Source organism: Lactuca saligna, chromosome 4 (assembly GCF_052625555.1).
Source record: "Lactuca saligna cultivar CGN05327 chromosome 4, ASM5262555v1, whole genome shotgun sequence".
NCBI lineage: Eukaryota > Viridiplantae > Streptophyta > Magnoliopsida > Asterales > Asteraceae > Lactuca > Lactuca saligna.
Window position 1 is genome coordinate 317,708,029 of NC_136420.1, and position 26,058 is coordinate 317,734,086.

Consider the following 26,058-nt stretch of genomic DNA (forward strand, 5'->3'; position numbering starts at 1 on the left):
GCTCAGATCTAATCCTAATGAACATTCTGAATCTTAAAGTTGATGATGGTATGCCCATGCATGGCCTTAGGGAGTACCAACTAAAACCCTAACTTTCTAACCTCACTTAATGACCAAAATCCTTTGTATGAAAGAAAAGTAGTAAGAATCCATTTTTATGACTAAATAACAAAAACTAGTTTTCCTAAGGTCTGGGGTAACTTCTACTCATTAGACATAAAGTTTTGGGACAAAATATTGAGAAAAAACAAGATCTAATGAGATTTATCATATAGATGAGCAAGATTCGAACTTTATACATCCTGAAGTTGAGAAATGTGATAGAAATTATGGATCTACAAGCTTGGCTTCAACATCTCTTCAAGCTCAACTTTTTCCTTCTTCAAAGTATACAAAAACACACCAAAAAGGCTCAAAATTGCTCTAAGGAATTAGGGTTTCAATCTTTAAGCTCAAGGGGATGTAGGTTGGTGGTAATGGAGACTTAGAGGGCATAAGGTCCTTTGAATATGGGTTAAACCCTCAAATTTAGGGTTTAAGGTTTAAACAAGTACGTCCAGCGTACCGGATAAAACTTACCCCCCTCTTAAAAGGTTTACGCTCAACGTACCTATTGGGTATGCCCTACGTAAGGACTGAAGTTGTAACATTTTTATACATTTGAGCCATAAATGAAATACCTGAAAACACAGGTGTTACAGAATAACCCGAGAACCGAATAAACTTAACATACATACCCGATAACCAAATCGAATTGCTTGTTCAGGCTTAATTCGTTTTGGGTTTCGTTCAGTTTAGGTTTCCAGACCAAATTTTCATCCCTAGTTGAAACTATCAAATTTAACCTTACTTTTTTTTTTCCTATGGTGTGGTGATCCATTTAATTAAAATGGGTTTGAAAACTTGTACACAAAGCTCTAAGGGGGTGTTTGGCTTAGCTTCTCAAACCCCAAAAGTTCTTTTTTTAGAAAAGTTACAAAAAGTCAGGATTTCATGACTTTTTCAAAAAGTTGATTTTCCTTGTATAAAAACTCCAAAAGTAGCTTTTTAAAACTAGTTTACCAAACATCTTTTGCTTTTTTTTCTTTTTTATAAAAGACTTTTGGCTGTAAAAAGCTAAAAAGCTAAGCTAAACACCCCCTAAATCCATTTATAATTTTATTTCCACATGCTATGAAGGTGTCGTTTCAGCTTTTTGCCGTCTCTTGTTGTTGTCTGTCTATTCAGTTCGCTTTTTTAGGTTGTTACTCTAAGCATTTTAAGTGATAATTAATGAGCATGATGATTTAAATTCAAAACAATGAAGTATTTCATAGGACTACTCAACTTCCTTTCTACGAGTACTTAAAGTTTCTACACATTTTACACAAAAAACTCACGCTTGATTGAATCAGGTAAATCAGGTAAACGTCGAGTCCTTCATCTTAACTCATACATTTGATTTTATTTGATGTTCATATTTCGATCATTATATTTTATTTTGCCTACAAACGATCTAAATGTTTACGCGTCCTGATGGTTTGTGTACTGTAAAAATTTTGCTCTAGTTTAAGAATGTTGATTACTAAACGGAAAATCTTAAACAAAAAAAAATCTAAAATCAAGTTCATAAAAGAATTATTGAACATTGTTATCCTGCAAGTTGATTTGAAAGTGATTATGAACTGATTGTTTATTTGTATTAATTAGGTGTTGGTGAGGATCATAATCAGTGCTTGTTTTCCAAAGATTATACTTGTGGCTTCTTTGAGTATTTAGAATGAGCGTAGTTGGACTTGATATTGGGAATGAGAACTGTGCTATAGCAGTTGCAAAGCGTGGTGGTGTTGATGTGTTATTGAATGATGAATCAAAGCGCGAGACGCCTGCTGTGGTGTCATTTGGTGAGAAGCAAAGATTTTTAGGTTCTGCAGGGGCTGCATTTGCTTCTACAAATCCTAAATCTACTATTTCTCAGATTAAGAGATTGATTGGAAATCTCTATAATGATCCAAGTGTTCAGGAACACCTTTGAAACCAGTGAGGGCTCTCATGGTGGTATTGTGATACATTTAACGTACTTGAGTAAGATATGGATCTTTAGGCCTGTGGAGATTTTAGGGATGCTATTCGCACATCTGAAGAAAGTGATAGAGAAGGATATTGGGTCCCCCGTTGTAGATTGCGTGATTGGAATTCCATCATATTTTACAGACTTTCAAAGGCGTGAATACCTTGATGCTGCATATATTGTTGGATTAAGACCTTTGAAATTGATGCATGATTGTACTGCAATTGCATTAGGGTATGGTATATACAAGATTGATTTCTCCAACAAAAAATGAACTAATGTTATATTTGTAGACATTGGCCACTCGGACACTCAAGTGACGGTTGTTGCTTTTGAAAAAGGGAAAATGACAATATTGTCCCATTCTTTTGATCAAAACTTGGGAGGTAGAGATTTTGATGAAGTCTTATTCAAACATTTTTCTTCAAAATTCAAAGAGCAATATAGTATTGATGTTTTCTTTGATTCTCGTGCTTCTATAAGGCTTAGGGTGGTACATAATCAAGGTTCTACAGGTTTAGCATTGATGATTCCGCTTTAACTTCTTTTCCTTGTTTGGATGTGAGCTTAGAGAAGAATCATTTATTCGACGGCCTTTTCAATCTTAATTATATACAACTCGTATACCCGAGACTGTGATTGATGATCCAGGTATGAGTTCTACTATGAACTTCAAGACGGAGACTGCTCAAGACTACGAGTGATCGTGCCGCCGCGCGAATAAACTTGAAAGCCAAACTAATGCCCTTCCTACCGATCAGGACAAGAGGTGCAGATGGATCAGAAGTGCTTACGAAAGGAATATCATGCATTCCTTACACACATCGTCAATACGAGCCAAGAAGTGAAAGACATTAAGAACATCCCAGAAGTACGCGACTTTCCAGACATTTTTCCAGAAGAACTACCCAGAAGTACGCAACTTAGTTCTAGGGGCTACCCCAGCAGCCAAATCACCTTATCGTCTAGCACCGGCTGAGATGTAGGAACTTTCCAGTCAGCTTAACGAATTTCTCATAAAGGGAATTATTAGACCAAGCTTCTCACCATTGGGAGCACCAGTCTTGTTCGTGAAGAAGAAAGATGGATCGTTTCGTATGTGCATCGACTACAAAGAGCTGAACAAACTTACCGTCAAGAGTCGTTATCCTCTACCCCGCATTGATGACTTATTTGATCAACTTCAAGGAATGAACTACTTCTCGTAGATAGATCTAAGATCCAGGTATCCCTAGTTTGAGTGCTAGAGGAGGATATCCCCAAGACAGCCTTTCGAACTCGTTATGGACACTACGAGTTTGTAGTGATGTCGTTCAGATTAACCAACGCACTAGCAATATTTATGGATCTAATGAATAGGGTGTGCCATCCTCACTTAGAACAGTTCAACATTGTCTTCATCAATGACATACTTATCTACTCTCGTAGTAAGGAGGAGCATTGTCAACATCTACCAAAACTCGTCAAATTCTTAGGCCTTGCTGAATACTATCATAGGTTATTCAGGACGTCTCAAGAATCACGGAGCCACTTACAACATTGACCCAGAAAGGCGTGGCCTTTGACTGGGAAGAGAAACAAGAAAAGGCATTCCAAACACTGAAACAAGCCTTGTGCACCGCATTGATACTATCCCTCCCCGAAGGGATAAAAGATTTTGTTATGTATTGCGATGCATCCAATCCAAGGACTTGGTTGCATTCTTATACAAAGAGGAATGGCTATTGCATATGCCTCCCGTCAGCTTAAGACACACGAAGTCAACTACACGATACACGATCTTGAGTTAAGAGCAGTGGTATTTGCTCTTAAGATATGGAGAGACTACTTGTGTAGTGCAAAGATTACTATGTTCACAAACCACAAAAACACTCACACATATATGACCATGAGTTATCATACCAACGAGTTCAACGAACGAAGCAAAGTCGTATCCCGATAGTGAAAGGTTCGTTGGAATGCCATGCGCGGACCTAAATTCACTTAGGAATGCGAGGATCAAGTGAAACTTCTATTTGTAGCATAGTTATCAATTCTACTTAAACTCTAATTTCGGGACGAAATTATCTCTAACGGGGGGATGATGTGACAACCCGATGTTTCGAATCAATGTAATGACCTAAAAAGTCAAGAATTGTAATCTCTTTTGATATAATGAAATTAGCATCAAAAACAAAATGTTCAAAAGTCTCTACTGGATTGCATAAATGATAGATATCGTGGTAAGGGTTTCAGAAATATAAAGAACACTAAAATCCGAGTTATAACAAAAAAGTTATAACCAATTGAAAATTCGTGTCAAAACCGGTAAAACACTGACAAATGTAAAAAGTGAAATTTCAATAAAATACTTTTTAGTCTTAGGTATCCAAACGAAAGTCGTAGATTATACTAAACTGTGAACGTGCATAAACAGAACGTCGAAATCCGACTTCGTATGAGGAAGTTATGATTTTTCAAAGTTTCGGGATAACAGTAGACAGCTAAAAACTCGAAATAGAGATCGATGGATTTTTGGATGAAACAACCTAAATGAGAATCGAAGATCTTAACAATATTAGTGCAACGGTAAAACATCTGATGATAACGGACACCGGATGAAGAAGTTATGGATTTTTAACGGACTTTTCCTATCACGTCCTGTTAAAAATATAATATTAAAAATAAATCAAAATTAGCCGACAGAGTCTAAACAAGATTTGTAGAGTATAATCTGAACTATGCGTGGATATAAAGAACGTTGAAAATGGAGCTCGTACGCGGAAGTTACGGATTTTACAAGTTCGAGACACAAAACTCGAGACTGTCAGGCAGCTCACGACATGAACCAGAGGTTCACGACATGAACCTGTGACTAATGGATTCTAGAGCCTATCAACGAGTTTCCAAGTCTACGGGAGAAGACCATGCCGAGCTCACGATGTGAACCCTCAAAATTCACCCCTATAAATAGAAACTGATGGTTTCGGGTTTAGGTGCTCAATTCTCTTCTTTCACGTGCCAAAGCTCTGTGTTTTAACCCCTGAAGCCATCCCGAAGCCCTGGTCTTCACATCCGAGTTCCAAAGGAAGGTCTTACATATCCGAGATTCCCGAGAATCCCGAGAAATCAACTTTCTCTGGTCAGAGTTCTGCTCGGTTTTCATCTCACCTTCTTCAATCTATCAGGTGAGTTCATACCCCTACAAATACGTTTTCAAATGCTTTGTAAATGCTTTTATACACTTTTAGGGGGAGGGGGAATACAAGTAAACACATGGTTATCCTCGTGTGAAAAACATCAATCTTTTGCTATACTCTTTGTTATATACTCAATTATATATGATTTTTAACTATCATACGAACACGTTTTCAGGCAACATATCACGATAACACTTTGTCCTTTTGAAATAAAACATGTTATATAAATATCAAACACTTTATTTATATTTTGAGTATAAATGTTCAATAATATTAATACAAATGTTATACTTTACATACAAAGTCGACAGTACACTAGGGTTTATGTAACGCCCGTAGATCCGGGCTAGTCAATTTAAAGACGATAAGCATCAAAAAATGAATTTTTGATGGAATATTATTTAGAAGGATTAATCTTAACCAAGTTTTAGTATATGTCACAAGGTTTCCGTGCATATAAAGAACGCCAAAATCCGAGTTATAACGAAGAAGTTATGACCTGTTGAAGTTTCGCGACAGAACCGGCACGACCCAGCACGACGTAAATAGTGAACTTAAGATAGATAGATATCTATCCTTAGTGATCTAAACAAGATTTGAATATTTATTCGATAGTAGTCCAACGATAAAAATACAAACGAAAACAGAGTTCAGATGAAGGAGTTATGAATTTCGAATGGAGTTTTCCTGTCCCGGCCTACTATAGATAATATATAAGTAATATACTTATAATATATTAAAAATAAAGTCAAAATTAGCCAATGGAGTCTAAAAGAGAGTTGTATAGCATAATCTCACCTTCGCGTCGATATAAAGAACGTTGAAAACGGAGTTCATATGCGAAAGTTATGAATTTCTGAAGCTCGGGGCGCGAAACCCCAAACTGTCAGAGATCACGACATGGCAAGTAGTGCCACCACGTGGAAAATCTCCTGACAGCTCCGGGAGTCCCCCAGATGCAACTTGGGATGACTCATGCAGTGATGATCAAGCCCACGACGTGGCAAAAGGATCCCACGACATGGCAAGGGCCAAATTTGCCCTATAAATAGATTTGAAGGGCCAGCCGACTATGGTTGCTCCATCCCTTCTCTCCCACTCCCGATACACCCTCTAAGCCATATTTTAACCCCCCGAAGCCCCGGTATCAACCCCGAGACCTGAAGCAAGTCCCAAAGCCCGAAGATCCCGAGAAGAAAAGAGTTTCCGAGCCGAAGCTCTGCCCGCGAGAAACTAGGTGTGTGAAGTGATCCCGGTTTCACCGAAGAATACTACTTCTAAAAGTCGTAGTGCTGTCCGATCATCTTCTGATCAAGTGAGTGTATAGTCCCTTTCATAAACACAATTATAATACAAGTATTGTTTGAATGTATTAAGTATATGTTTTGGGTGAGTGTGTGGTCACATTCTTCTAACACATAAATATTAAGTATTTGTTATGAAATACGTGCTATGTGTTTACATATTGTTTGTTTATTTGAGATTGAGTATGGAATGGATGAACTATATAGGTTTTAATGAGTTAAACTGTATATATATATATATATATATATATATATATATATATATATATATATATATATATTGTATCTACGAATATGTTGGGTAGGACATGGGTAGATGAGATCTGTGAGTATGGATCAGATCAAGAGATTAGTTTTAGATCCGTGAGTATGGATTAGATAAAGAGATTGGATTTAGATCCGAGAATATGGAATAGGAAAAGAGATAAACTTGTTATTAATTCGGGAGTATGGATTAAGACATAGTAAATTGTCCCTAGTCCGGGAGTATGGATTGGGCACAGTTTTAGATCCGGGAGTATGGATCAGACCAATAGGTAAACTTATCATTAATCCGGGAGTATGGATTAAGACATAGAAAATTGTCCCTAGTCCGGGAGTATGGATTGGGCACAGTTTTAGATCCGGGAGTATGGATCAAACCAAGAGATTAGTTTAGATCTGGGAGTATGGATTAGACCAAGAGGTTAGTTTTAGGTCCGAGAGTATGGATCAGGTGGAGAGATTAGTTTAGATCCGTGAGTAGGGATCAGATAAAGAGGAAAAGTTTAGATACGAGATTTTAGATCGTGGCATTGTGAGGATCGATGGGGTGGGATAAGAGTTGCTTTTTATATGGTGAAATTATATAATTTTGGATGTTCTATATATATTTATATGATATAACATTGTGGGATGAAAACCCTATATGCTCCCCAGGCTCCCAAGCCTGACCCACTCAGTTTAATTGTATCACAGGTATCGATACGAAGCTGCTTTGCACTATGAGATTAAAGGAAATGTAAATCACTAGAGTAAATGAATGTATGTTCTGTTTATGCTTATGTGTCTGTATCGGAACATGACATCCCAAGGTTTTATTATTTAATGAAAATACATTCTCTTTGAGAAATGTTTTGATAAGTTTTTATCATATCTTGTTTTGGGAACAAATTCCGCAACCGTTTTCTTTAAACGATTACTCTGATTTATAAAACAAAGAATAAACAAATCGGTCTTTTCTGGCTGTGAAATTGGGGATGTCACAGTTGGTATCAGAGCATTAGTTTAAGCGAACTAGGAATTTGTAGGAAATTTCTAGACTTAAACCTAGAATGCTAAGTAATGATTGTGAGGAGTGTGTCTAAAGTATGTTGGGTAGTACACTTAAATTGACACAAGCACTAGTTTATTTTAGGAATGATGCCTAAAATGCTTTTATGTGCTAATTGTTTTGTGTGATAGCTAAATTGATGCTATTATTTGTTCGGATCTATGGTCTGTTGCCGACCGGATCTGGAAACCTTATGTGTGTAGGATTCTAAGCATACAACTACGGTATTAGAACTAGCATGTAAACGTTTCGGAGTGATAAGGATGATTTGAATATCTATCGTGAATAAGGATCTAATTTCACCTTATTGGGTGTGTAGATCAAAAATGGTGAGAACAAGAAGTGGAGTTGGAAATGCTGATGAAAATAGGAATCAACCACCAGTGATTGAGCAAATACCTATCATAGTAGCAGCACCTGAGTCGATAACAATGGCTGGTGTACAATTGATGATTCAAACGATGTTCGATCGTCAAATGGAGGAGACTAGACGGTTGCTTCAACAGAATCGTGAAGAACTGTCAATTCAAGTGGAAGAGCCCGAATTAAATGAAGAGCACTCGGAAGGTGGAAACTTCAATGGATCGGTTGGTCAAGCCAACCCACCGATAGTTAGGCAAAACAACCATGATGGAAGGAATGATGGAATGGGATGCAAGTACAAGGACTTTCTAACTTGCAAACCATCGACCTTCACTAGAAAGGAGGATCCGATCGGAGTGATGGATTGGATCTCCGAAATGGAGTTAGCCTTCATGACTTGTGGCTGCAGAGGCAAGTTGCAGACTACCTATGCAGTGCGTCAGTTCCGAGGTGGAGCCGTTCGTTGGTGGAACACTCAAGGGAAGACTTTAAGCCCTAATGAGCCACTGCAATTGTCATGGGCAGAGTTCTTGGTGCAGTTCAAGCGCAAGTTCTGGTCGGCTCAAAATCTGTTGGAATTGGAGAATAAGTTTCTGACATTGACGAAAGGCAGCATATCAGTTGATGAATACACTAATAACTTTACAGACAAGATGGAGTTTTCTTTGCGCATCGTTCCAGATGAGTTGACAAAGGTTGACCGGTACGCAAAGGGACTCTCATGGGAGTATGCAGTGCCAGTTCGTCAGGCGCCTACTCTAGAGGCAGTTATTTGGGCTGCCAAGTCTGTTGAAGATATGATTAAGGGAAGAACCGCCAGCAAGGTTGAAGTTGGCGAGAAAAGAAATATTGAAGGATCTTCAAGGTCCGATGAGAAGAGAAAATTTTCGAAGTCTAATTCGAAGAAGCTCGAAGAAGGAGCACAATGGTGTGACAAGTGCAAAAGGAAGCATGAAACGACCCAAAAATACGACCCAAAAATTTTGTTTTTCGATATAATCAAAACCATAATCAGAGTGTCATATAATAAAACCATACGTGATGTATCCCAACATAATAGAAAACACAGTGCGGAAACTGTATCATACTACGGCAAATCAAAACAAACTAAATCAATCCCAGGCTAAAAGCTAAAACTGTGGTGTGTGCGATGCCGTCACCCCGAGCTCTTCCCTTTGCTTACGGAAGTACCTGAAACCAAAACTGAAACTGTAAGCACGAAGCTTAGTGAGCTCCCCCAAACTACCACATACCATACAATAACATATAAACACATATTGGGCCTTGCCCACTGCATCGGGCCGAAGCCCGGAACTGCATCGGACCGAAGTCCGGAACTGACTGGGACCTTGTCCCCTGCATCGGACCGAAGTCCGGAACTAACTGCATCGGACCGAAGTCCGGAACTGACTGCATCGGACCAAAGTCCGGAACTAACTGCATCGGACCAAAGTCCGGAACTAACTGCATCGGACCGAAGTCCGGAACCGACAGGGACCTTGTCCCCTGCATCGGACCGATGTCCGGAACTGACTATCTGAACATCGCATAGCATAACACATCATCTAGCATGAACACATATACTGCATACTACATCGGGCCGTAGCTCGGAACACATAACACTTAACACATAAGACATAGCACACAAATCCTGTCCGAGCCACGAAGGCGTCAACATACTAGCTACTGCATCGAACCTAAATCTGGAAACTACTGCTAACTAAACGGGCCGGCATTGTGGCCTTAGATCCGTCCCTACTAGAAGGAAACTCACCTCGTAAGCTGGCTGCTGAGTGTGTGGCTCGGGAAGCTAACGGCTGCTGCTCCTGAATCTCCTCGGCTACAAGTCCATAAACACACTCAATCAAATACTAAACACTGCGCTTGGGGTAAAATGACTCTTTTACCCTTGGTCAAAGTCAACTCTCTTTTGGGCTGACTCGCCGAGTTGGGCCGCCCAACTCGCCGAGTCCTACTCTCACTTCTCAGTTCTACTCGCTGCTACTCGTCGAGTGTGGCATCGACTCGACGAGTACCCTCTTGATCCAAGAACTCAGACAATCTTCATCCGACTCGCCGAGCCGGATGAACAAACTCGACGAGTTGTTCTTGATCTTAAGAAGATTGCCTTGGACTCGCCGAGTTGTATGAACAACTCGTCGAGTCCCTCCATCACTGAGTCTACCCTCAACTCACTGAGTCCACTCTCTAACTCACTAGATCCACTCGACACTGGTAAAAATGAAGGAATCGGGAACTCGCGACCCAACTCGCCGAGTCGTTCTTCCCGACTCGCCGAGTTGCCGCCATGCAACTGATTTTTACTCGATTTTGTTTGAATCCACCACATACAATTGACAGATCTGGGTCCAATAAGCTGATTTACCACGTAAAGTTTCCAACTTTACGTGCACAACCTCATAAATAAGGGAAATAAGGCTAAAAGATGCACAAAATGGGTAGATCTATGGTTAATATGCAAAGTAACTCCAAAAAGACAGTAGATCTGGGCTCTACAACACCCAATCATTCAGATCTAAAGATATCTCGACTTATTAAGGCATTCATGCAAACATAAGGCTTGGAACAAGCATCAACTAGATCTTAGAAGAGCTCTAATGGAGGTTTAAAGCATATAACAAGAGGGGAAATCCGAAAATACCTCCAATAACTCAGATTTGCCCTTGGATCTTTGCACTACAACTCTTCTCCTTGCTCCTTTCTTCTTCTCCTTCTTCACACCTTCACAAAATGGCACAAAAACACTTATAAGCTCTCAAGGTGGATTAGGGTTTTTCTCACAGTGTTCTCAGGGTGAGGGAGGCGAGAATGGGGCTATAAGGTGACTTAAATAGTGGGCAACCCGGGGATTTAGGGTTTCACCCAGACGGATGGACTCGCCGAGTCAGGGATATGGACTCGCCGAGTCCCCGGCTCATGCGTGCTCGAAGTCGCGACCCTACTCGGCGAGTCAGGCTATGAACTCGCCGAGTCCCTCTTGAAAAACTTACAACAATTACCAATGAATTAACATACCGGGAATGGGTTGTTACAAAGCACATTGGGGAATGCTCTAAAGAAATGACTTGTTTCGAATGTGGGAAGACGGGTCATTATGCCAGCAAATGCCCAAACAAAAGAGAAGCCTCCTTTAAGTGTGGTGAAGAAGGACACTTCAAACAAAACTATCCAGGAAGGGAAGAAATTACAAAGCCAAATGTGCCGCCAAGGCCAAAGGCAAGAACCTTTCAAATGATCCTTGATGAAGCAGATGGCAATGCAAGGAATCAGGAATGAGGATTTTATATCCAAAGATCAAGTTATAAAGTAGCGATATGAAAAGTAACATGTGGTGTAGCCTATTAGAGGCATAGTATAGGGTGAACTTGAACTTTTGTGTAATCGTTTCAAGGAATTAATATAAACCCTAGTTTTGCTAACTGATGTGTTGAATGACTATCTGATTTTCTTGTATGGTGAACTGGTCGACTGCGGGACAATACTTGGGACGAGTATGAGTAGGTGTGAAAGGTAGTAGATGCATATACTACCGGAAGCACAGGACTCGCACTTGGATCAGGGAAAGTCACAAGGTTACCAAGAAGCTAGTAATTGATTCCGTTTTGTTCAAGTGTGTCATTACCCTTGTTTCGGTAGTGACTAGTAAGATGTTTGTTATTCCGACCCTAGTGGTCATATCAAATTGAGTCCAACTATGATGAGAGGTCGTTAGAACACGACCCATTGGTCTGTTACAATAGATAAATAAAAGAATTTATCCTGAGAAGAAGAGTCCACGATGAGGACTTATTTGGTAACTTGAACGTTACGATTGAAAGTACAACATAGTACGATAAGCAGATGCAAGATTGGGCATCGTCTGTGGTCAAGAAAACCATAGAGTTAAATAATCTATCAAGGAAACATAGAAGTTACGGTTATTACCTAGGATGAAGAGATAACGTGTGGAATCAGTATGCAAGTCCTATTTCATTGATGATTCCGAGACATAATCATCCTAAGGGGGAGATAATTGTAATGCCCGTAGATCCGAGCTAGTCAATTTAAAGACGATAAGCATCAAAAAATGACTTTTTGATGGAAGATTATTTTGAAGGATTGATCTTAACCAAGTTGTAGTATATGTCACAAGGTTTCTGTGCATATAAAGAACGCCAAAATCCGAGTTATAACGAAGAAGTTATGACCTGTTGAAGTTTCGCGACAGAACCGGCACGACCCAGCACGACATAAATAGTGAACTTAAGGTAGATAGATATCTATCCTTAGTGATCTAAACAAGATTTGAATATTTATTCGATAGTAGTCCAACGATAAAAATACAGACGAAAACGGAGTTCAGATGAAGGAGTTATGAATTTCGAACGGAGTTTTCCTGTCCCGGCCTACTATAGATAATATATAAGTAATATACTTATAATATATTAAAAATAAAGTCAAAATTAGCCAATGGAGTCTAAACTAGAGTTGTATAGCATAATCTCACCTTCGCGTCGATATAAAGAACGTTGAAAACGGAGTTCGTATGCGAAAGTTATGAATTTCTGAAGCTCGGGGCGCGAAACCCCAAAACTGTCAAAGAACACAACGTGGCAAGCAGTGCCACGACGTGGAAAATCTCCTGACAGCTCCGGGAGTCCCCCAGATGCAACTTGGGATGACGCATGCAGTGACGATCAAGCCCACGATGTGGTAAGGGCCAAATTTACCCTATAAATAGATTTGAAGGGCCAGCCGACTATGGTTGCTCCATCCCTTCTCTCCCACTCCCGATACACCCTCTAAGCCCTATTTTAACCCCCCGAAGCCCCGGTATCAACCCCGAGACCTGAAGCAAGTCCCAAAGCCTGAAGATCCCAAGAAGAAAAGAGTTTCCGAGCCGATGCTCTTCCCACGAGAAACTAGGTGTGTGAAGTGATCCCGGTTTCACCGAAGAATACTACTTCTACAAGTCGTAGTGCTGTCCGATCATCTTCTGATCAAGTGAGTGTATAGTCCCTTTCATAAACACGATTATAATACAAGTATTTTTTGAATGTATTAAGTATATGTTTTGGGTGAGTGTGTGGTCACATTCTTCTAACACATAAATATTAAGTATTTGTTATGAAATACGTGTTATGTGTTTACATATTGTTTGTTTATTTGAGATTGAGTATGGAATGGATGAACTATATAGGTTTTAATGAGTTAAACTGTATATATATTTTTTGTATCTATGAATATGTTGGGTAGGACATGGGTAGATGAGATTCGTGAGTATGGATCAGATCAAGAGGTTAGTTTTAGATCCATGAGTATGGATTAGATAAAGAGATTGGATTTAGATCTGAGAATATGGAATAGGAAAAGAGATAAACTTGTTATTAATTCGGGAGTATGGATTAAGACATAGTAAATTGTCCCTAGTCCGGGAGTATGGATTGGGCACAGTTTTAGATCCGGGAGTATGGATCAGACCAATAGGTAAACTTATCATTAATCCGGGAGTATGGATTAAGACATAGTAAATTGTCCCTAGTCCGGGAGTATGGATTGGGCACAATTTTAGATCTGGGAGTATGGATCAAACCAAGAGATTAGTTTAGATCCGGGAGTATGGATTAGACCAAGAGGTTAGTTTTAGGTCCGAGAGTATGGATCAGGTGGAGAGATTAGTTTTGATCCGTGAGTAGGGATCAGATAAAGAGGAAAAGTTTAGATACGAGAGTTTAGATCGTGGCATTGTGAGGATCGATGGGGTGGGATAAGAGTTGCTTTTTATATGGTGAAATTATATAATTTTGGATGTTCTATATATATTTATATGATATAACATTGTGGGATGAAAACCCTATATGCTCACCAGGCTCCCAAGCCTGACCCACTCAGTTTAATTGTATCACAGGTATCGATACGAAGCTGCTTTGCACTGAGAGATTAAAGGAGATGTAAATCACTAGAGTAAATGAATGTATGTTTTGTTTATGCTTATGTGTTTGTATCGGAACATGACATCCCGAGGTTTTATTATTTAATGAAAATACATTCTCTTTGAGAAATGTTTTGATAAGTTTTTATCATATCTTGTTTTGGGAACAAATTCTGCAACCGTTTTCTTTAAACGATTACTCTGATTTATAAAACAAAGCATAAAATAAATCGGTTTTTTATGGCCGTGAAATTGGGGATGTCACAGTTTACCATACAAACGAAACACACTTTTGAAAAAAAAAAAAAAAACTATAATAGGTATAGTTTACAAGGAAATCATGAGATTTTACATATTATAAGTACTATATCAACGAAATACTTTCATATACAAGAACAAGTGGACTTTTCATATATAAATCTATTTAATACTAAGTTTTGTGAGCCATTCATCTTCACGTACTTTCAAGTATGCAGTTAAAGTCCTGTATTATATACCATAATATCTTGTACGGAGAGCGTGATACTTGTGTATAGATCTATACGAGATTGACAATCCTACACCTAAACTGTTAGCTACAGTTAGACCAGTAGGTCTGGGGTGACAAACGTCTTAACATTCCAACGCCTGAAGAACGTTGTTACAGGCAGTCTAGGTCAATAGCATGGTTATAAAACTCACATGGAGTATTAAAAACACAATGATTTTACGGGGTTATCAAATGCCTTTGTTATTTTATACATACATAAATGTATTATTCTAGGCATGAAAAACACTATTGCATTACAATTTTGGAACTTTTAAACTACCATACACTTATGGAAAAATATTGGATTTCTAGAAGCAAACATTCAAAACAGTCGGGTCGTGGTAGAAGACTATTTTTATACTAGTAGGAAATATGAGATTTTCTAGGAGCTTTCAAACATCTACAAACAATTTCATTCAAATTTAAACAAACATTGACATTAAATACTTATGAACTCACCAGCTTAAATGTTGATCTACTCTTTCAAATCTACTTGTATTTATCAGGAATTCAATAATATAGGTAAACTTCAGCTTGTGGAGAAGTGACGCTATGATGTCAGTTTAAAACTCATTTTGTCATCATATTGTAATTTGTTTTGAACAAGTATCACTCAACAATGTAACTTTTAAATTATATATATGATGGTTGTTTTACTTTCTTTACTATGTATTCAACTGTTACGATACTACATGAAATCATCCGCCCTCGAACGATTCCGTCATTCTGGTTTGGGGATGTGACAAACCAATATACAATCACTTTAAGATTATGTACACAACCACCCCATATATCCCCCTTCATTTCCCCTTTCTTTTGTCTTCTCCTAAGTCTGGAGGGAGTGATGTCACACTCGCTTATGAAACTGCAGTGGGCGACATGTCAGCAATTACCACAAAGGTGTGGTTTCATACCACACCCAAAAAGTGGTGCCACACTCAATTTAAAAAGTTTAAAAAGAAAAAAAAAACATTTTCTTTAAAAGAATTTGATCATTCAACGGTCAATTAGAATGAGAATAGGAAGACATGAGCGCTCCCTTGACGTACCATAGTGCGGCCTCCACTGCACCCAAACCGCGGTGGAGGGGCGGTGTTTGTGATGATGTAGCATAGGAGGTGTGGCATCTACCATAGCCACACCCCCGAGCCTAACGGATCATTGCAACCTCCATAACCGCTGCTCAAGATTCGGGTTCAATCGCCCTAACTTTCTTATTTAAATAGAAAAATCATCACCCCAAATTTCTTAGAATGCAAATAATTAAACATTTTTATTATCTTAATCAGGCTAATCATGACCCTAAATTTCTTACAAACCTTGATCATAATGTCAGTAAATGGATAACAAAATTACAAAATATTATGAAAGTTACATAAATTGTCCATATATAGAAAATAAAAAAATAAAAATTAAAAAAAAAAAAAAAAAAAAAAAAAAAAAAAAAACAACCGTTTATCTACCAATATTATAAACAATAAAAAAAAATAAAAAAAAAACTCTTACATTTTGTTTATATGTAAAAATAACCATACATTTTCAATTATATTTTATATTAACAAAATATCTATTTTATTTTAGAAATTACTAACTGCTTTGTAACATGATATATATATATATATATATATATATATATATATATATATATATATATATATATATATATATATATATATATATATTTGTTTTTAGGTTAATATGGAAAATTGATGCAAAACAAAAGCAAACAATAGAGAGAAACTCAAAGTATTTTATTAGTGTAATTCAATATATATATATATATATATATATATATATATATATATATATATATATATATATATATAAAGCTTACAAGAATCATTTATAAAAGATGATGCTAGATTTGGTAGGTACGACTAAATTAAAAACTAAAATTGATAATCAATTCTAATAATTAATCTTCTAAATAAGAAAGAGAATTTTAGAAAATAATGAAACCATATATTCCAAGGCTTCTATTTGTTATCAAACTTTAACAAAATGTCGCTTTAAACCATGTATGTAAACAAAAATGAATAATAGTAGAAAACATATATTGAATTATAATTATATATAAAATTGTCGTCTTAAGTCATGCCTCACAAACGATGTGGCTCGCCACGGCTCGTGAAAGCTTTAGGCTTGATATTGCCGCCAAGTCAACGCCTAACGTTATTTAGAACATTGGTTTATTCCGTCGGAATTATAGGATTAGTAAACCCGCTTCAATGTGAAGTGTTTGTTTAAATATAAGTACAAGATATATTTCTCACTGTAAAACCAATGGGAATTATAGAATTAGTAAACCCCCTTCAATAAGAATATATTTGAATATATTTGTTAGACTTGGCCAATCTGTCATGCCATGTCAGGTGTGTGTCGAATCGAATCGAAACATTAAACGGTTTGAAAGAGCTTGAACCTAACCCAACTCATTTTAATTAACAAGTCATTTCATATCAATCAATTTATTTTCATATCAGGTTCGGGTTTAGATCTTGTAAATGTATCGTGTCATGTCAAGTGGGAACACTAAATAACTTGAAATAGTAGTAGTTTGGGAGGCGTGAGGGAGAAAATGAAAAAAGTGAAAAATATATATTGAAAGAATAAGAGTTGGAAGGTGGAGAGGCGATGTGATGATGAGGAGGAAGTTGTCGAGTGAGATGGAGTATGTGAGAGAAAAGAAAATTTGAAAATGAAGTAAGTTGAGAGAAAAGAAAATGTAATGTCCCAAAAATACAAAGTAAAAATTTTATTTTGCAAACAACCAAAATCGTTCATTCATTCATTCAAAAGATAATCATAGTGTAAATGAATTCTCAAAACACCAGAGTAATGTTATAAAACATATTATACAAAAAAACTCTAGTAGATGTAATAAGATCAAGTTGAGTCATTTCCTTTGGAACTAGATGTACATGAAACAATAAACTTAAAATCGTAAGCACAAAACTTCATGAGTTTCCCAAAGTACGACATACCATACATAATCATAAACATGACAAAACAACTTATTTCAACCAACGGGCCTATTTCATCCTAAGTGATATGATATGGACTTCATCATAGTCTTACAATCACTCCTGCAACAACCTATTTCATCACAAGAAAATGCTATAAACTGAACTGTAGTCTTACAACACCTCAACAATTGTAATGGGCTCTCCCATGGTCTTTCATGCAAACATAGCAGCAAGAGTCATAAAGACAACAAGCACATACGACACCTATTTTCCTATGTAGTATAGTGAGAAGACTTACCTCACAATTGATGTCGAATACACCAAAGCTCGTACAGATGCAGAACTGGGTCTACACACCACCTAACAAAACATACAAGATCAAGCCTTAGTCTACCATCTAAAACTAACAATTTAACTAAAAGTCAACCATGTCAAGAAGTTAACGGTCTCGACAATCACAGAATCGCGATGGACGTACCCACCGTATATTGGCAAGGCCCTCGCCACGTCGCGGTTACATTGGCATATCCATTTCTCTATTAAGTCCTTAATTCATTAAGTCATTTTCTCAAACTTTCTAGAAAGCTTCTTTACATCACAAAGGACCATAAAAATCAGAACTTTATGGATACGCATGCCCTCCTCCAAACTTAGGTCAAAATGGTAAAAATGGAGTCAAAACTCCATGCATGGCATCCAAACCTCAAGAAACTTAAGATTTAAACATATACTACTCTTGGGAGCCCAGAGAGCGATAAAGTTGCTAACTTATCAAAACTAGCCATGGCAAAGAACACTAAAAAACGAGAGGCAAGCTCATTATCCTAGATCTATAAGGAAAGAACCATAAAGGTTATAACTTTGAGACTTACAAGGGTACAAAGTATGCAAAAGAGGATGGAGATAAGTTTGCTTGAAGAATCCTTTGCTCCATGTTCATTCTTTCTTCCTTCAAAATGACCAAAACACCAAAAGAAGCTAAATAATGGATGCAAGAGAGTTAGGGTTGATTGAGGGTGTCTTTGGGGTGATGGAGGTTGAGGGTAGTCGAAACCCTATCCCCCATAATCCTTATATAGGGCCCAAAGCCCAAAACTTAGGGTTTTGTGCATCATACAACGTCGCGCCAAGGTCGCTAAATGATGTCGCGTCGTAGAGACGTGGCACCACGACAATACGTTCACCATGCCGTGGACACGACAAAATTCCCAAATTTAGCATTTAAATATAAAAGAATAACACCTGAAAATTCGGATGTTACAGAAAAAATGAAAATAAAGTCTTGACCTATATATCTAAATTGTTTTCACGTTACAAATTAAAAAAAGAAAAAAAAACAAACAAATAAACAAACAAACAAAACAAAAAACAAAAAAACTTAAACCAAAAATACCTTTCGTTGATGTTGAAAAATTTACAAAACAATCTCAGTACAAACTCATGTCACTAGATATGCCCTAGGCATGTAAAGGGTGTACAACCGCACAACTTGTGTCGTTTAGGGGCCCATAGTTTTTACGTCAATTAGTTTTAGTGATAGTTTAGTGACTAAATATTAATAGATCAGCTAATTAGATTAGCAAGAATTTTTATTGGTATTAACTTTATAACATTTATCGACTTACCATTAATTTTTGCTTATATAAAAAATATATATTTAGGAGCCTCTTTTTCAATTTTTACTTTTCACACAAGTCTTCAAAATCATCGAACCGCTCCCGGCTCTCACATTCATACAAATGACGTAATGATCTAAAGACTCAACAAGAACTCTTAAGCTACAAAGGACCCTATTAAAGACGATGCAAAGAAAACGTAAACATAAGAATAAATTAAAGAGACTTATAACAATAAAATGAATTTATTCTCACAACTCTTGGTATCTAACTAATATATAATGTATAAACTTCACCCACAATTCAATTTCAATATACATAACGTGAGTTCCGCAAAATTATCTAGAAACTGGTAATTGGTTGTTAGCAATTGACAGCTGATAACTAATAGTTGGAGTTTTTAATTGTATATCTCAGTGATCGGCAAAAAAACTAATTGAACATCGAGTCCTTCAACTTCCATATTTTCCACATTAAGACCCTAACAATTTTACAATGTCCCAAGCGTACCAACTCAGACAAAAAAACCTCTTTTGTGACAATGTCAAGTTTGAGGCAAGTTTATTATATCTTTTAAAAGAAACAAAGCAACTCAACACAACTTTTTTTAATTTATATATATATATATATATATATATATATATATATATATATATATATATATATATAGTAGGTTATAACCCGTGGACTCCACGGATGAGAAATTTAAAAATAATTTTAATTAAATTATAACTTAATTATTAATATAATAACATGTGTCAGTGTTATAGTAGTAAGATAGATGGTGTTAAGTCGTATGTTATTTTTCTACATTAAATTGAAAAAGTGAATTTTGTCCTCATAACAAAAATGAAAAAAATAATATGCAATTAAAATAAAATTTGTAGACTATTGTCAAACAAAGAAATTTGAAATCGATTTTATGTTAAATGTTGTTATCAATTTTAGTTTGTGAAACAAATACCATATACACATGTGAGTATCTTTTTACCGGTTGAAGTACTACAATTATGCAGCAACTTACATACATCTATTTACATTTTATAACATCATAGTTTCGTATGTATATATTACAAAGATGTATTTTTTCCATTTTATGGCATTGTTACAGTTAAGAAATCATTATATAAAGTATGGAGCTATAATAGAAAATAATTCTATAAAAAATATGCCTCTAATAGGAAAAACTGAAATTTGAATTGTTTAAACAATTATTAAAAATTGATATATGACGTTAATAAGAAATAAGTAGAAATACAAAAATACGAAAAGTATAAGTAAGTTAACAGTAGGGGTAATATGGTCTTTATTTAATTTAAAAATGCTAAAATCGTATTTAAAAAAGTGCAATATATAACTTTTAAAACATAAAAGGAGAATTATGTAACACGAGGTAAAAGATATCAACAAATGCCACTTACCTTAGACTCTTTAAAAATGTTACCACTATGTAATCCTATATTGGAAAAACATAAATAATTAAACTATAGTTAAAAAATATTATAATATCATGAAAGTATGATGCTATAATATCATAATAATAAAATAATAACAAAAATACATTACTTTGGCCTTTTAAAAAGTTAAATTATGATGCTATAAAACCGTTGAAACAAAAAACAATTTCTATAAATGAAAAAATTAAAGAGATAAAACTTTTTGACCATTATTAAAAAAAAATACAACTTTGTTTAAATGAAACCCTTCATGTTATAAAACTGTTAAAACAGAATATCGTATGACTTCCAATGTTTGATACTGTAACCTCTATTGTGAGGTCCATAACCCAAAAAATATCCATTTACCAAACTTATAACCTCTATTGTGAGGTCCATAACCCAAAAGATATCCATTTACCAAACTCAATGCATGTATAGCCCTTAAAACATATAAATTATACTTCAACCAAGACAAAAAAGTCAGAACAACTTTTCAACTATGAAACTCTTAAATGATGCTATAATATGAGGATAATAAGACAATAACAAAAGTACATTGTCATTTTTTCCCTTTTGAGTAAAAAAAAAAGTTCTTGTTATAAAAATGTTAGAACATAAAAGTATGATTCTATAAATGAAAAACAAATTTTCTTTTGTCATAACTCAAAACTGTTACAACAAACATATGATGCTATAAATGAAAAAACTAAAAGCACTTTATGGAAAAACAATTTCTGAAACATATTCATTTATCAAAGTATGATGTCATAACCTCTATTGCGACCTTTATAATCCAAACAATATCCATTTACAAAACTCAGTGAATATGAAGCTTCAAGTTCTTCGGTTCAAGAGTTTCTTTCCCCCATCTCAAGTAGAAAAAAAACGACCCAACACAAGCCACCTAACCAAAAAGGACAAAACATAAGAGTGATATAAAGGCCAACAGATAGCTGGAAAAATAAACATGAATACAAAGGAAAAGAGCAACCAACCAAAGCCAATACACGACACAAGAAACCAAACTAAACAAATCAACATGAACTACAATAAAAAAACCACAAAAAGGAAACCAAGCCTAACCAGGACAAAAACAGACCAACACCATCCCACAGAACTAAACTAAAATGAAAAATTGTGAAGAAAAGCAAAATATGACAATCACACAAGAAGCAAGGGCAAAACCGTCAACCAAGCTAAAAAAACTCACCAACAGCTAGAAGAAAGTAAGAGCAAACCAACAAATGCACATCCCATGAACTATTAAGCATTAACTGTGAAGATCAACCATAACCACCCTCAACATAAGTGTGCAACACACAAGGGCAAAACCGTCACTAACATGCTTAAAAGTAATGATAAAATAAATGAAAGAGGATGTTTAGTATAAATGCTATTTTTGGGTGGCATCAAAACCATTTCACATTTATTTTAATTTTTACTTATTAAAACTTGTAGTTTAAAAGTAAATTGCTATTTTTGGGTGGCGGTTTTCAACATATACCCTCCCAATTATAGCCTTGTACCTTAAAAGTATAATACTATTTTTGGGTGGCAATTTTCAAGAAATACCCAAATATAGGCTTATATCTTAATATTTTTTTTATCTTTCTTGTCCCCACGGTTACACTATGGTTCTAAATCATCACCACAAGCTATGGAGTTTAAATATAAAAAAGAAAAACACTCAGGGCATTAAACCATAACATCTACCAAATGGGTTCATCTTAATCACATAAGGAACCAAAAACCTAAAGAAAAATAATCACATTCTAAGAATTTGTAAAAAATGAAATCACTCAATATATATAAAAAAAAATTAAAAAAAAAAGATGAAAGAAATTATATGAGCTTATCAATAAACTTGAAAACATATTATAAACATGTTTAGACTAAAAAATGGACGAATTGTTATTTTATGAGATCATTGAGTTGGAGCGAAATAAAGCCCCACAGCACAACAAAAACAATCAAAGCTTTCAACAAATTACCTACTTATCCAAACCATACTGTTTAGTCCCAAATGTTTTGAAAATTATAACCATAAACAACTCTTGACGAACAACCTAAACTAATAATTATAATCCTTATATAATTTCATTTCAATGAAATCATTAATGAATAGATAAGTAGAGAACAAACACACTTCTCCAATCACGTATAAGAACTTAATCATCATATAAACAAAACCAATGTCTTTTTTAGGTGGGGGCTCACATTTGGAATGCATTTTCAAAATGCCATCTTTGTAAACGCCCATTGATTCCTAATGGTCCTTCATCACCATCAATCCGTGTGTTGTTCATTCGCTCAAAATGTCATATTTCTAACATATTCAAAAGAATAGTGAATCCCTTAAAGTAATAATCACATTTAAGAATCACAATATAAAACAAAAGGAAGGATAATTTCATTGGAGCAAATAAAAATTGTCAAAACCTAATTTGAATGGTTTTTCATGTACTTATGATGTGTGTGAAACCTAAAATCTATAGAGAATACCAAATTAACATCCTCATTTTTCTTAACAACAAATACCTTCTACGTTTCCTCAAAGATTTAAAATCAAATTCATGTACATTGAAGTAGATAGAATAGAAACAGAAGAACAATCAAATGTAGACAATAGTTACTTCCAAACCTAAATAAATCGTTATAATAAAATCAAGTTAAAAGTTTTCACAAAATAAATAAATAAGTAGGTATCTCATACGTACCATTCATGGATGAAATTGCATAACCCAATTTCAAACTTTGTACTCCTATCACATCTCCCTTTCGACCCTTGGTTGGAGTGTCGTTGCTATCACCAGTTTTGAATCAACATTAGGGTTAAACAACTTCCATTAGCAGCACAATTGGTTGTGGGTGGAGGCGCAACAAATCAAGAAACCGAAAAAATAAATAAAAGGATGGAGGTGGAGTTGCAATCGTATAAGAAGGTGAAATCATACCAAACAAAACGCTATAATCTAGGGATACTGATTGACGAAATTTTAGGGTAACATTTTGGGTTTTTTTGGATTTAAAATATGAATTTGAATGATCAATTAGGTGCCTGATTTTTTGGATACTAACACAGGAAAGATTCAAATTGAAATTGAAATGGATTATATTGGATTTTGTCAAAGGCTTTTTGAATGAGCGTGAAAATGAAAACCCGATGCATAGAATAATGCCACGTGGCAAATTAAGGTGTAGAAAGTATGACATGTGGCTCCTTAGAGAGTCTTTTATTAGGAAGATATATATATATATATATATATATATATATATATATATATATATATATATATATATATATATATATATATATATATATATATATATATATATATGGCTATGAATTTGGGTCGATTCAATTTATCTAAAGAATTTAAAAAAGTTTACATATAAGTAAATAAATCATTTTCTACTTGAAATTATCAGCTTTAACATCAGTTTTTTTATGTAGTGTGTCACCCATTTAATCAAAACGGATTTGAAAAGTTATACCAAAGCTCCAAACCATTTATCTCATATGCGCACTATTAAGGTGTCGTTTCAGCTTTTGCCGCGTCTTGTGCTTTTTTTAGCTTATTGCTCCGAAGGAGGAGCCAAAGTTCACCCACACTTACGTTTTAAATGATAATTAATGAACATGACGATTTTAAATTCAAAAACGACGAATTATTTCCGACGACTACTCAACGAGTACTTAAGTTTCTACAAATTTTACACCAGACACTCACACTTTACTCAATCAGGTAAACGTCCTTCATCTTAATTCTTACATTTGATTTGATGCTCATATATATTTCGATCATTGTATCTGAATTTGCATGTTGTTTGCTACCAATTGATCTAAATTTTTATGCATGTTGATGGTTTGTGTATTGTAAATCAATCTTGGGCTCTAGCTTAAGAATATTGATTACTGAATGAAAAATCTTAAACAAACAAATGGAAAATCAAGTTCATAAAAGAACTAATGAACATTGTTATCCTGCGAGTTGATATGAAGTTGATTATAAACTGATTGTTTGTTTGTATGAATTAGGTGTCGCTGAGGATCATAATCAGTGCTTGTTTTCCAAAGATTATAATGAGTGTGGTTGGACTTGATATTGGGAATGAGAACTGTGCTATTGCAGTTGCAAAGCGTGGTGGAATCGATGTGTTATTGAATGATGAATCGAAGCGCGAGACGCCTGCTGTGGTGTCATTTGGTGAGAAGCAAAGATTTTTAGGTTCCGCAGGTGCTGCATTTACTACTACAAATCCGAAATCAACTATTTCTCAAATCAAGAGAATGATTGGAAAGCTTTATAATGATCCAAGTGTGCAAGAAGATCTTCGATTGCTACCTTTTGACACCAGTGAGAGCTCCCATGGTGGTATCTTGATCCATGTAAAGTACTTGAGTAAGATATGGACCTTTAAGCCTGTGGATATTTTAGGGATGCTATTCGCACATCTGAAGAAAGTGATAGAGAAGAACACAGGGTCCCCAGTTATAGATTGCGTGATTGGAATTCCATCGTATTTTACAGACTTTCAAAGGCGTGAATACCTTAATGCTATTCGCACATCTGAAGAAAGTGATAAGCCACTAATGTTGATGTGATCATTGGACTTTTTGTATGCACCCTTAAGCAACTTTTTCGTGAATATTGCATTATTATGTTTTTAAGGGTTTGTCATTTATATGACTTTCATTTTCAGGTTCAGGATATATTTCCTTTCTCAATTGGACTCCGTTTCCATGATGGTGAAAACAAAAGACACCAAGAGTATAATCCTTTTCCAAAAGGCATTCCATTTCCATGTAACAAGACACTTCCATACCATGGATGGATTAAATGTTATTGTCAGTTCTTCTACACCAACAACACGGGCTTCCTTGTTGGAGTATCACTTGATATTGGTTATTTTATGGTAAATTTGTCATGCATATATATTAGAATGTTGCATCTTTTCAAGGCATTTCTACTTACACTTGGATCACTTTTGCTAATTCATATCTTAATGTTTATTGTTAAATATTCTTTTAGATTGGTCCTTCTCAACCTCCGATTGCAGAGAAAGTGGTGCTCAAAGTTAAAATGCATCTTAACATCAATGGAATTGTTGAAATTGAATCTGCATTATTGGTAAGTAATTTGTTGCCTAAATTACCAAAATATTCAACATGGATTAATTAATCCTGATGTGGGAATGACCTTATGTTTTCTTTTATTCATGGCTTCAGATTTTAGAAGATAAAAACCTGGACAAAACTCTTACTGATCGCAAACACACTGGCTCAAGCCTCTCAACTTCACATTATGTAAGTGATACTTTGAATCATATCAAAGTTTTTAGGAAAATCTTTATGTATAAACTGGAT

At 35.5% G+C, this 26,058-nt stretch overlaps 1 protein-coding gene across 1 annotated transcript; it reads left to right on the plus strand.

Annotated features, from left to right (window-relative positions):
• The first annotated feature begins 1,759 nt into the window (after window positions 1–1,759).
• LOC145040888 (heat shock 70 kDa protein 16-like) lies at window positions 1,760–25,873 on the plus strand. Its single transcript, XM_078988776.1, has 6 exons — window positions 1,760–1,994; window positions 2,101–2,289; window positions 2,344–2,543; window positions 24,730–25,286; window positions 25,364–25,607; window positions 25,724–25,873. The coding sequence occupies exons 1-6, from the start codon at window positions 1,760–1,762 to the stop codon at window positions 25,871–25,873; spliced, it is 1,575 nt and encodes a 524-aa protein (XP_078844902.1).
• The last annotated feature ends 185 nt before the right edge of the window (window positions 25,874–26,058 follow it).

Excerpts from the sequence above, each read along its gene's own strand:
- LOC145040888 (XM_078988776.1), top strand. The coding sequence starts at position 1,760 with ATGAGCGTAGTTGGACTTGATATTGGGAATGAGAACTGTGCTATAGCA. Across the intron at positions 2,544-24,729 it reads CTTCTATAAGGCTTAGGGTG|GTGTCGCTGAGGATCATAAT; the intron begins GTACATAATCAA and ends TGTATGAATTAG. Across the intron at positions 25,287-25,363 it reads GAAAGTGATAAGCCACTAAT|GGTTTGTCATTTATATGACT; the intron begins GTTGATGTGATC and ends TATGTTTTTAAG.